Raw genomic sequence first — 13,961 nt, 5'->3', positions numbered from 1 at the left:
CTACGGTTGGTAAACGAAAGATTGAAGTTTTGCATGATTGTTGTTTTGAATGTTTAGCACTACTGGCGCCAAAGCTCGCTAAGGCTCGAAAATTGACATTAAAAAAGCGTCGTGAATTTTTGTGCTTTTCTCTCTTTATCTCTTTTCTGGAAAATATTTTGTTAAAACATGTAATGTAAAAAAAGTTTATATTTACAAGACCTTTCTGCTGATATCAAGAAAAAGGGGCTGGCCCCTCAAATAAGGGACCTAGAGGGCTCTAAAGTCTTTTACCCATAACTCTTTACCGAGGGATATTTTGTAATAAATTATAGAAGCAAATATGTTTATCTTACAAATATGAAGCCAAGCAGTATAACGATTTTGTCATATGTTACGTTTTTAGGGGTTTTTAGGGGTCAGAAGTCCAAAACTTTGACCACCTATATCTCAAAACGGAAAAATATTTTGAAATGCAGTATAAAATAAAAGATGCTCAAAATGATGTACTAAACACCATGCAACCTAAAAAATTTGGTTCAGCGGCCCCAATAAGGAGATAAGGGACCGGCCCCTAAAACATTCTTTCTCAGATATCTCAAGAATGGTAACGAATTTCTGAACACTTCTTGAACAAAATGTCTTTATAATCAAATGACCTTTCATTTGATACCAAGAAAAAGGGGCTAGCCCCTAATATTAGGGACCTAGAGGGCTCTAAAGTCTTTTACCCATAACTCTTTACCGAGGGATATTTTGTAATAGATTATAGAAGCAAATATGTTAATCTCACAGTTATGTATTCAAGCAATGTAATGATTTTATGATGTGTTACGTAATTAAGGGTTTTTAGGGGCCAAAAGTCCAAAATTTCGATCACCCATATCTCAGAAAGGAAAAATATTTTGTAATGCAGTACAGAAGAAAAGTTGTTCAAAATGATGTCCTTAACAAAATGCAACCGTCAAAATTTCGTTAAACGCCCCATAAAAGGAGATAAGGGACCGGCCCCTAAAACCTTCTTTCTCATATATCTCTAGAACGGTAACAAATTTCTAAACACTTGTTGAACAAAATTTGTGTAGAATTAAATGACCTTTTATTTGAAATCAAGAAAAAGGGGCTGGCCCCTCAAATTAGGGGACCAAAGGGCTCTAAAATCTTTAATCTGTAGCCTTTTACTGAGAGATATTTTGTGAAATATTATAGACGCAAATGTGTTTATCTTATAGTTCTGTATTCAAGCAATGTAATGATTTTATTATGTGTTACGTAATTAAGAGTTTTTAGGGGCCAAAAGTCAAAAATTTCGATCACCCATATCTCACAAAGGAAAAATATTTTGTATTGCAGTAAAAAAGAAACGTTGTTCAAAATGATGTTCTCAACAAATTGCAACCGTCATAATTTCGTTGAACGGCCCCTAAAAGAAGATAAGGGACCGGCCCCTAAAACCTTCTTTCTCATATATCTCCAAAACGGTAACGAAATTCTAAACACTTGTTGAACAAAATTTGTGTAGAATTAAATGACCTTTCATTCCATATCAAGAAAAAGGGGCTGGCCCTAATAAAAGGGGACCAAAGGACTCTAAAGTCTTTAATCTGGAGCCCTTTACTGAGAAATATTTTGTGAAATGTTATAGAGGCAAATGTGTTTATCTTATAGTTATATATTCAAGCAATGTAATGATTTTATCATGTGTTACGTAATTAAGGGTTTTTAGGGGCCAAAAATTTTCTAAACACTTGCTGACAAAATGTGTTCAGAATTAAAAAAATGTCCTTTCATTTGAATCCAAGAAAAAGGGACTTGCCCCTTAAATTAGGGGATCAAAGAGCTCTAAAATCTTTTATCTATAGCCCTATAATGAGAGCCATTTTGTGAAAGGTTATTAAAGCTAGATTAGGTTAAAAAAGCAAGAGAACTTATACAAAAACAATACAATAAAGCATTAGTACTTCACTCCTTTTCCATAACATGTTTGCTGTCGAAAATCAAAGTCGATGATGTCATATTTCATTCTAAAAATCGAACGGAAGACCTCCTCGTTGCTCGCAACGAGATCGTGTCTAGTTATTATTATTTTTTTTCTTCCTTTTTTTGTGCACGCGATTTCTCAGAAACGGCTCGGCCGATTTCAATCAAATTTTAGGATGTGATAGATAGTGGTCTGAACTTGATTGGAAATTTTTTGTATTGATGACGTCACATCCCTTTTTGAGATATTGAGATTTTTCTAATTTTTATATGGGTATTTTGTCTTCTGTTGTTCTCCTAAACTATAAGAGATATTAAGCTCAAATTTCTACGGTTGGTAAACGAAAGATTGAAGTTTTGCATGATTGTTGTTTTGAATGTTTAGCACTACTGGCGCCAAAGCTCGCTAAGGCTCGAAAATTGACATTAAAAAAGCGTCGTGAATTTTTGTGCTTTTCTCTCTTTATCTCTTTTCTGGAAAATATTTTGTTAAAACATGTAATGTAAAAAAAGTTTATATTTACAAGACCTTTCTGCTGATATCAAGAAAAAGGGGCTGGCCCCTCAAATAAGGGACCTAGAGGGCTCTAAAGTCTTTTACCCATAACTCTTTACCGAGGGATATTTTGTAATAAATTATAGAAGCAAATATGTTTATCTTACAAATATGAAGCCAAGCAGTATAACGATTTTGTCATATGTTACGTTTTTAGGGGTTTTTAGGGGTCAGAAGTCCAAAACTTTGACCACCTATATCTCAAAACGGAAAAATATTTTGAAATGCAGTATAAAATAAAAGATGCTCAAAATGATGTACTAAACACCATGCAACCTAAAAAATTTGGTTCAGCGGCCCCAATAAGGAGATAAGGGACCGGCCCCTAAAACATTCTTTCTCAGATATCTCAAGAATGGTAACGAATTTCTGAACACTTGTTGAACAAAATGTCTTTATAATCAAATGACCTTTCATTTGATACCAAGAAAAAGGGGCTAGCCCCTAATATTAGGGACCTAGAGGGCTCTAAAGTCTTTTACCCATAACTCTTTACCGAGGGATATTTTGTAATAGATTATAGAAGCAAATATGTTAATCTCACAGTTATGTATTCAAGCAATGTAATGATTTTATGATGTGTTACGTAATTAAGGGTTTTTAGGGGCCAAAAGTCCAAAATTTCGATCACCCATATCTCAGAAAGGAAAAATATTTTGTAATGCAGTACAGAAGAAAAGTTGTTCAAAATGATGTCCTTAACAAAATGCAACCGTCAAAATTTCGTTAAACGCCCCATAAAAGGAGATAAGGGACCGGCCCCTAAAACCTTCTTTCTCATATATCTCTAGAACGGTAACAAATTTCTAAACACTTGTTGAACAAAATTTGTGTAGAATTAAATGACCTTTTATTTGAAATCAAGAAAAAGGGGCTGGCCCCTCAAATTAGGGGACCAAAGGGCTCTAAAATCTTTAATCTGTAGCCTTTTACTGAGAGATATTTTGTGAAATATTATAGACGCAAATGTGTTTATCTTATAGTTCTGTATTCAAGCAATGTAATGATTTTATTATGTGTTACGTAATTAAGAGTTTTTAGGGGCCAAAAGTCAAAAATTTCGATCACCCATATCTCACAAAGGAAAAATATTTTGTATTGCAGTAAAAAAGAAACGTTGTTCAAAATGATGTTCTCAACAAATTGCAACCGTCATAATTTCGTTGAACGGCCCCTAAAAGAAGATAAGGGACCGGCCCCTAAAACCTTCTTTCTCATATATCTCCAAAACGGTAACGAAATTCTAAACACTTGTTGAACAAAATTTGTGTAGAATTAAATGACCTTTCATTCCATATCAAGAAAAAGGGGCTGGCCCTAATAAAAGGGGACCAAAGGACTCTAAAGTCTTTAATCTGGAGCCCTTTACTGAGAAATATTTTGTGAAATGTTATAGAGGCAAATGTGTTTATCTTATAGTTATATATTCAAGCAATGTAATGATTTTATCATGTGTTACGTAATTAAGGGTTTTTAGGGGCCAAAAATTTTCTAAACACTTGCTGACAAAATGTGTTCAGAATTAAAAAAATGTCCTTTCATTTGAATCCAAGAAAAAGGGACTTGCCCCTTAAATTAGGGGATCAAAGAGCTCTAAAATCTTTTATCTATAGCCCTATAATGAGAGCCATTTTGTGAAAGGTTATTAAAGCTAGATTAGGTTAAAAAAGCAAGAGAACTTATACAAAAACAATACAATAAAGCATTAGTACTTCACTCCTTTTCCATAACATGTTTGCTGTCGAAAATCAAAGTCGATGATGTCATATTTCATTCTAAAAATCGAACGGAAGACCTCCTCGTTGCTCGCAACGAGATCGTGTCTAGTTATTATTATTTTTTTTCTTCCTTTTTTTGTGCACGCGATTTCTCAGAAACGGCTCGGCCGATTTCAATCAAATTTTAGGATGTGATAGATAGTGGTCTGAACTTGATTGGAAATTTTTTGTATTGATGACGTCACATCCCTTTTTGAGATATTGAGATTTTTCTAATTTTTATATGGGTATTTTGTCTTCTGTTGTTCTCCTAAACTATAAGAGATATTAAGCTCAAATTTCTACGGTTGGTAAACGAAAGATTGAAGTTTTGCATGATTGTTGTTTTGAATGTTTAGCACTACTGGCGCCAAAGCTCGCTAAGGCTCGAAAATTGACATTAAAAAAGCGTCGTGAATTTTTGTGCTTTTCTCTCTTTATCTCTTTTCTGGAAAATATTTTGTTAAAACATGTAATGTAAAAAAAGTTTATATTTACAAGACCTTTCTGCTGATATCAAGAAAAAGGGGCTGGCCCCTCAAATAAGGGACCTAGAGGGCTCTAAAGTCTTTTACCCATAACTCTTTACCGAGGGATATTTTGTAATAAATTATAGAAGCAAATATGTTTATCTTACAAATATGAAGCCAAGCAGTATAACGATTTTGTCATATGTTACGTTTTTAGGGGTTTTTAGGGGTCAGAAGTCCAAAACTTTGACCACCTATATCTCAAAACGGAAAAATATTTTGAAATGCAGTATAAAATAAAAGATGCTCAAAATGATGTACTAAACACCATGCAACCTAAAAAATTTGGTTCAGCGGCCCCAATAAGGAGATAAGGGACCGGCCCCTAAAACATTCTTTCTCAGATATCTCAAGAATGGTAACGAATTTCTGAACACTTCTTGAACAAAATGTCTTTATAATCAAATGACCTTTCATTTGATACCAAGAAAAAGGGGCTAGCCCCTAATATTAGGGACCTAGAGGGCTCTAAAGTCTTTTTAATATAGTTCTTCACAGAGGGATATTTTGTAATAAATTATAGAAGCAAATATGTTTATCTTACAGTTATGAAGCCAAGCAGTATAAGGATTTTCTCATATGTTACGTAATTAGGGGTTTTTAGGGGTCAAAAGTCCAAAACTTTGCTCACCTATATCTCAAAAAGGAAAACTATTTTGAAATGCAGTATAAAAGAAAAGATGCTCAAAATGATGTCCTTAACAACATGCAGCCTAAAAAATTTGGTTCAGCGGCCCCAATAAGGAGATAAGGGACCGGCCCCTAAAATATTCTTTCTGAGATATCTCAAGAATGGTAACGGATTTCTGAACACTTGTTGAACAAAATGTCTTTATAATCAAATGACCTTTCATTTGATACCATGAAAAAGGGGCTGGCCCCTAATATTAAGGACCAAGAGGGCTCTAAAGTCTTTTTCCTATAGTTCTTTACCGAGGGGTATTTCGTAATAGATTATAGAAGCAAATATGTTTATCTAACAGTTATGTAGCCTAACATTATAATGATTTTTCTCATGTGTTACGTAATTAAGGATTTTTAGGGGTCAAAAATCCAAAAATTTGATAACCTATATCTCAAAAAGAAAAAATATTTTGAAATGCAGTATAAAAGAAAAGATGCTCAAAATAATGTACCTAATAACATGCAATCCTACAATTTTTGTTCAGCGGCCCCAATAAGGAGATAAGGTCCGGCCCCTAAAATATTCTTTCTGAGATATCTCAAGAACGGTGACGAATTTCTAAACACTTGATGAACAAAACTCTTACACCTGAAACAAAATAGTATCAGGCACTTAAAATGAAGATCCTCTTTTCCTGTTTTAAATTATGTATAGCTGTTAAATAGCAAAATCAAGATCGAACATAAATCTCAATTTCTAAAATCAGACGGAAGACCTCCTCGTTGCTCGCAACGAGATCGTGTCTAGTTGACATTATATTTATACAGAAGAAAAGGTAATTTTGATGATGTTAAAGCTGTTGATTAAATTTATAAATGTTTTAAATTGCTGCTGATTTTTAAAAAAAAAACAATATAAAACAGCAATATACCAGTAAATTTAAAGCTGCTTGGTCCGATTTTATATCAAATTTTATGCACGCTTTTAAACGACGGCTATGCTTAGTATATGTATATTAATAGACATTGCAGTAGCTTTACCCGTCAATTATGCCAAATTTCAATGAAGAAAAATACGTACAAAATTTGTTAACAAAACAAACGACATTAAAAGGTACCGCGTTATTTCGCCTCATGATAAATTTCACCCCTGACGACGAGACGGGTATGGTTGTATTACGAATTGACATCGCTTTAAATAAAGGTCGAAATGATCAGACAAATTACAAATAAACATGTGTACGTTTTGTTAGCCAATATTTCTACAATCTGCTTTCTTTACAATCGATGCATAGCATGTGGGTTGAATAACCCCAATCATTCGGGGGACAAAACCATGCGGTTTGCTTATCTAAACATTCCCGTGATGCATTTTGGTTTGTTTTTTCATTTGCCCAAAGAGAAATTACTTTTATTTACTTTGAATATTTCTAACTTTGAAAGGAGACTGATTCTGCTGGTGTAAATAGGAGAAAGTCCATAACTTTCTAAGATAAATGATTTGTATGAAAAAATTTTGATACTGTAATTACAAAAAAAATCGGACCAAGCAGCTTTAAATTGTCAATTTTTTTCTTGACAAAAATATGGAGGAAAAAAATCACTGAACATTCTCAAACTAAAAAGCATTTTTACAAGTATCATAATGAAATAATATTTAACTTTTTTGAAATGTACAATTGCTGTTTTTATGCTTACAATGCCCCCTCTGAAGTATTCAGGTGACAGGCTCTCTAGGTAAAGAATTCTTTCTTCCATCTTCTTCACTCTGCTAAATAAGTCTGTTCTCTGGTCACCTGCAAAAAAGTGTAAAGAAATCGTGTCAAGGTGTAGAAAAAATTCATCATACAGATGTGTGTAATCCCCTCATAAGTATTGTGTTACAAAATGCAATGTAGATCTCTATCATGGTATAAATCATTGAAACAGACATTCATAGGCTTTGTTGCCTTTGTTTAAAATGCTGCAAAATTTATTCTATTTGGTATTTTATCCCAAGAACTCACATTTGTCAAGTTTAAGGTGTGTCTCTATGTTCTGAAGTCTCTCTTCCATGCCTCCTGAGAACCCTGGATCCTCCATCGGTTCTTTCTTGATCACAGGGAGAGGATCCAACTGACTGACCTGTGTCTGGGGTCCTTGAAGATTTACCACTCGAGTCACTGTGAAAACCAATGTTTGAAGAAACATTTAATCACTACTCCACGCAATTAACAAATGATCTGATTAGTGCACATGTAAAAAGGTACATGTATAAAGACTGCTTACAAAGATTGGGAAAATGTTCATGCTTAACAGCCATCATGCACTGGCTACTTGGCTAAACAGTCACATAGATACATATGTAGTTTCACTGGTTTGATAGTGGAAAGACCTGGGAATATGTTGTTTATATAGTGCCACAATCCAATTACAAATAACTTCTATAATGATTGATGTGAACAAAGGTTCCTAAGAATACTACTATATTACTGGTATAACAGAGAAATTCCTATTTTGATTATTTCTGCCAAATTCACCCTCAAACTGCAATGGGCCAATGTAAAATGGGACTTATTCAAAGAGGTAGGTTTTCTCCTGTTTCAGAGAAAATGTAAAACAAAATCTTTTACAGTATACAAGCATACTTGGGCTAAAATAAATCATGGTGAAAATAACTCAGAATGTATTTAATCTAGCAAAGTCCTGTTTGCATATATCATGCAATGCAATTCTAAATGCGTTACTCATGTACATTTGTTAAGGAGACTTATTAACTTCATTATTTTGCCATCAATTTGAGAATCATCTTTTCTTAATGAAGGGATACAAATCTAACACTGGCTAGCATAAATCATCATTAGATGAGTTAGCAAAAGAAATTCTTATCCAAGAATTATCCAAGGGGGTGGGATGGGGGGGGGGGTTCTTCTTATCCCACACCCCTTTAGATCTGCACGTGGTTAGAATAAGTTAATATGTTAGCATGTTAATTTCTACAGTTCAGCAGTTATAACAAGCCATAAAATATCAAAACACTGAGTTGATACCTTTGATATGACTTTTCCCTCCAATTCTTGTGTCAAATACTGAATCCACCCGAGCACAGCTACTGTCAGCTTCTGAGGAATAAAAAACAACAAAATTTATACATGTATATGGTGACATGGCCTTAATCTTCTGCTCTCTAAGTATTAAAAAGGCTTTACTGCTTTATTAAAGATGTTTTCTACGAACATACTTTAATCTATATGCATGAAATACATTGTTTTAGCATAAAACCTATCCGATGATGTGTCACAATCGTTATAAATCATTTTAAGACTTCAATGTTAGTGCATCAATAATCATATGATAATTCTATTAGTCTCATTAAAAGAAGTACACACATTTTATAATTTTTATACAAATCATATAACCAGTGGATCATAAATTACATTTAAAGGCCTTTATAATAACGCAGATTAAGGCTACCTATCTGATGATAATTTGGCAGAATGAAATAAGACCTTTTTGATGTCTATACTTTTTAATCCTATCTGTCATTTACATGTAGGGTGATTTAACCATGCATCGGACACATACCTTGGATCGGACAACTTTGTTTATAAATATACAAATAAATGTGCATGCGCTCATGTGTTGTTTCGTATATTCCTGAATTAGAACAAATGAACTTTATCATTATTAAGAATTTGACAGTCACATTGTCAAAGAAATAGCAATATAGACATCGTAAAATGACATCAAATACGCCATTATTGAAAATTTAGTTACGAAAATTTTACACTAAAGCATTATTTGAATGTTGTGCGTTTGATTGTGAATTAGTGAAAATGCACTCTCTGCCTAAAATAATTAGAAAGAAGTAAGTTTTGAAACAAAATTTGATTAAAATAAGTCCAAGAAATTTGAACAATTAATGTCAAGGTCATTATTGCACCATATGTTCATTTCACCATGGATCGGACAAAAGTTAACCATGCATCGGACAGTTTTCACTGCATGATTTTTTCTAATAATATGGATATTATGTGCCCATTCCTTGTGATATACTTTAAATGTGAAGTAAAATATAAATTTAAAAAATAATTGATACAAACATTTTCCTCAAACCACTTAAAAATCGAGTTTTACGGACAAACCCTTTTTAGTCCAAAGTTCCTGTAGGAGCTGGCACGATAAAGAACCCCTTATGGTAAATATTCCTTTAAACAGAAGCACTAGTCTAAATTCCTATATGTAGATTTAAGGACTTACATTAAAAGAAATATGAATTGCAATTGAATAAATTAATATTTCCGAACCTTTGTATTTTTGCATTAAAACCAGAAAAAATGTTATTTTTAATCTCTACTGTACTGCTATAGCTGTCCAATGCTTGGAAAATATTGTCCGATCCATGGTGAAATAGTTCAACGCTTCATTAATTTGCTTTATTTTCTACATTTTTAACAATTTCACAATTTTTTCTTCAATAATTAAGCAAGGGGAAAACCTGCAACTTTTAAAACAAGTTTTATTTATATTTGGACGATATTTGATGCGTGAACAAAGGGAAAAATCCAAAGGTGTCCGATGCATGGTGAAATCACCCTAAGTCTTACCTGATGAGGGAGTGACAGTTGAACAGAATTCTCTGATGTTTAGTTCATCCACTTCCTGTCTCTTCTGTTCAATGAAGGCAGAAATCCTTCTTTCTATCTAAACACAAACAAGTATAAATTAAAAACCCCATTGCATACAAAAATAAAGATTAGCAGAAAACCATTAGGTAAGTGTACAGGTAATGGAATCTGCACTGTATTGATGAAAATTAAACTACATCTAAGAACTTATTCTTTGTATTCTACTGCTACACTTAAATTACGCTACAGTTATGATAATTTCATTACTACAAAACTGAATGCATGGATGTTGTTTACCTGTGTTAAAATTGATCTAAATGATAAGCTCTACGACAGTAAAAGTTTTCAAAATTTGTGATCACAGATGTTGTACTCTTGACTAGAGGCCTTGATCTGTATGTTGTTACTGAGCAGCTTGTGTTTAACACTGGGCGCAAGTAAGGGAGCAAAATGGCCTCCTCCTTGTTCCTTTATCTTGGATTTTGTCCCATCCTCCTCTGGCACTACCATCTCAATATCGGTGTCCTTCGACTCAACTTTGGTTTCACTGCTGTTAATATTACTACTCTCCTGTTTGTTCTGCAACTTTGTATGGACATCCTTTTAAAAAAAATAGTAAATAGTAACTAACTGTTACAATATAATGATAGTTATAAAGGAGTCAGGAGAAAACGTACCCAGGAGAAAACGTACCCAGGAGAAAACGTACCCAAACTCTAGGGTACGTTTTCTCCAGGAGAAAACGTACCCGGGTACGTTTTCTCCTGGAGAAAACGTACCCTATGAAAATCATAATTATACTACTTAATAGTTTTTGATACTTTTAAATACTATTTTACATAATAAATATACAGAAATGTAAGAAATTCATAGATAAATAAATTTAATACTTTATTACTTTGACTGTTGAATGTTATATCTCGTAGTATTTTCCATATATATGAATCAAACAAATATTTAAAAGACTTGGACTTGGTTTTATTAAGCAACTTTGTTTTATAGATAATTTTCAAAAGAATGTTTTAAAAAACGTGATATCGACTTCTGGCGATACTCATCATTTAGTTCTCCAAATGAGATTGCAATAAAAACTAATTATTTAACGGTTTAGTTTATGGTTGATTAATTGTCGACTAATTAAACTGCTCAGGCCACGTTCGTATATGTGTATGTTACAAATTATTGTCTTAATAATTTAAGTATACGTGCATGACCATGGTGACTATGCATTTAAAATCTACAGCAACAAATGATACAAATGTTCATTGTATATTTTATTTTATTTTATTTAAGAATATCTATGAAAACCATTATTTATTATTTCCATAGGGTACGTTTTCTCTTGGAGAAAACGTACCCGGGTATGTTTTCTCCTGGAGAAAACGTACCCTATGAAAATCATAATTATACTACTTAATAGTTTTTGATACTTTTAAATACTATTTTACATAATAAATATACAGAAATGTAAGAAATTCATAGATAAATAAATTTAATACTTTATTACTTTGACTGTTGAATGTTATATCTCGTAGTATTTTCCATATATATGAATCAAACAAATATTTAAAAGACTTGGACTTGGTTTTATTAAGCAACTTTGTTTTATAGATAATTTTCAAAAGAATGTTTTAAAAAACGCGATATCGACTTCTGGCGATACTCATCATTTAGTTCTCCAAATGAGATTGCAATAAAAACTAATTATTTAACGGTTTAGTTTATGGTTGATTAATTGTCGACTAATTAAACTGCTCAGGCCACGTTCGTATATGTGTATGTTACAAATTATTGTCTTAATAATTTAAGTATACGTGCATGACCATGGTGACTATGCATTTAAAATCTACAGCAACAAATGATACAAATGTTCATTGTATATTTTATTTTATTTTATTTAAGAATATCTATGAAAACCATTATTTATTATTTCCATAGGGTACGTTTTCTCTTGGAGAAAACGTACCCGGGTACGTTTTCTCCTGGAGAAAACGTACCCTATAAATTGGGTACGTTTTCTCCTGGGTACGTTTTCTCCTGGGTACGTTTTCTCCAGCATTCGTTATAGCGAGCGCAGCGAGGCGGCGCGAAGCGCCGCTCGCGTAGCGAGCTCCATAGACAACGTGTACGAACGGAGGAAATTCGAGTTGAAATCTGCACATTGTTCAAAGAAAATTTTGTGGACCCGCGTGAAAACGTTCTACTATCCCAGTGATCCTTTGCGGTGCATAGCAACTTGGCGGAACGGAAAGCGTTTCTAAGGAAAATCTTTACCTGTAAATCGCATACATCATTTTCATTTAACAATAAAAAATCCCTTTAAAAACATTAAAGTAAACAACACATATGCTTACGTAAAAAAATGTACGTATGACGTCATTTCCTTCCCCGAATTTGTCCGACAATTTACGAAAACTGTCGAGCGCAGAAAGTTAAGTATGACGTCACAGTGATCTCGCGTTTTATATTCCCGCGATACATTTAGAGGTGGATCAAGCATCTGTACTGAATGTAACGTGTAGGAAGTACACAGTAGGGAGTCACCGTTAATACTGATACTGCGCTCACTATTAACGGGAACTCTTTTGCTGATTAGTTTTGTTTTGATGTTTTTTTTTTGCTGAGTAAATACACATGCAAGTTCCATGCTAAATTTATTGTCATATTGATCCAATCATTGTATACGTTAGGTAGGTGACAAAAATTTATTAAAAAAGAAAAGTCTATAATCATAATCATTATTAGATCTACGTGTAGCCACGTCATTTTGTAATGAATAAATAAAAGAAAAAAATTAAGTGTTAAAATATCTACATGTATTTGTTATACTTGCGTATGTGGTCAAACCTTTCAATAATATTGGATATCACAAACTAAAAAAAGGGAGAGGGCACATGTCTACAACGCTTATATAGCGTACAAAAATTAAAAAGATTAAAAACAAAATTGATGTCACAGAGGAAAATTAAAACACCGGTAACAACAAGGAACAAAATGAGAAATAACACAGACACAAATTTATTGATTTTAATGATCATTATTAAAAGGTAAAGAAGAGATAAAAAATAAAAAAACCGGCTTTGTGTTTATCAAAATATTTTAACAAGTCTGTTTAACATTTTATTAATGCTCAGTGGTAGTTTTTTGTTTAAGTGTATAAACCTAGGAAGGGACCATTGGAATAAAACTTTGATATCTTCCGGTTCCTTGCGGTGGTAAAAGTTTTCGAGACAAAGCCAAAGTTTTTTGGTTTGGTTAAGTCCACGGGTTGCATTTAATAATGATGACAGATGTGTGACTCCTTCTGCGCTCGCCCCAACGGTCACACCGTAAAACATATTAAATACATGTTAATATGCATGTAGTATTCAACTTTCTAAAAATTATTTTTATTGAAATTTCAATGCGTTATTAATCATAAATGACAATCGATAATTTAAATAAATTAAGTAATTTAACTGATACAGGACATGCAAGGTCATGCATGATGTTCAGGGTCTTTTTATACAAAATAAAATTGAAAATATATTTATCATGAATTACAACCCAAACAAACATGATGATTTTCACCTTAAGACAACCAATAAGCTTTTCCAGCACGTTGATAAAGTTTTCTCCGTTATCCAGTGAATCTTTAATGTCGACAGAGCTGGCTGGCAAAACTTCAAAAAGATCAAAGTCTTTGTAAACTGCCTACAAAAATACAAATTACACAAATTATAGTCAGATAGCTGCATGATACTAAGAAACTTGCATCAAATTTAATTCATGAATGTCCTTTTCTCTCTGTGTGTGAACATCGAAGCATAAAACTTTATTATAGCAACGATCATATATGTCAGAAAGGAAACAAACTTTTAAAAACTCAGCAAACAATTTTAACACAACTTGCAAATCCATTTTTCCCGGTGTTGCCTCAGATTTGTTG

General features: G+C 32.9%; 1 protein-coding gene across 2 annotated transcripts in view; it reads right to left on the bottom strand.

The window, feature by feature from the left end:
- The window catches only part of LOC105347929 (MAP3K12-binding inhibitory protein 1), a 24,365-nt gene extending 10,404 nt beyond the window's left edge, over positions 1-13,961 (bottom strand). For both annotated transcript variants that reach the window (XM_066087618.1, XM_066087617.1), the window contains exons 1-7: positions 13,889-13,961; positions 13,604-13,726; positions 10,408-10,633; positions 10,013-10,111; positions 8,456-8,527; positions 7,433-7,588; positions 7,125-7,222 (exon numbers count right to left, since the gene is read on the bottom strand). In XM_066087618.1, coding sequence (XP_065943690.1) covers positions 7,125-7,222; positions 7,433-7,588; positions 8,456-8,527; positions 10,013-10,111; positions 10,408-10,633; positions 13,604-13,726; positions 13,889-13,933 — 819 coding nt within the window. In that variant the 5' untranslated portion in view covers positions 13,934-13,961. The remainder of the gene's footprint in view (positions 1-7,124; positions 7,223-7,432; positions 7,589-8,455; positions 8,528-10,012; positions 10,112-10,407; positions 10,634-13,603; positions 13,727-13,888) is intronic.

The sequence above is a fragment of the Magallana gigas genome, chromosome 6, assembly GCF_963853765.1.
Source record: "Magallana gigas chromosome 6, xbMagGiga1.1, whole genome shotgun sequence".
In the NCBI taxonomy this organism is placed as follows: domain Eukaryota; kingdom Metazoa; phylum Mollusca; class Bivalvia; order Ostreida; family Ostreidae; genus Magallana; species Magallana gigas.
This window is presented reverse-complemented; position numbering and strand designations above follow the sequence as displayed.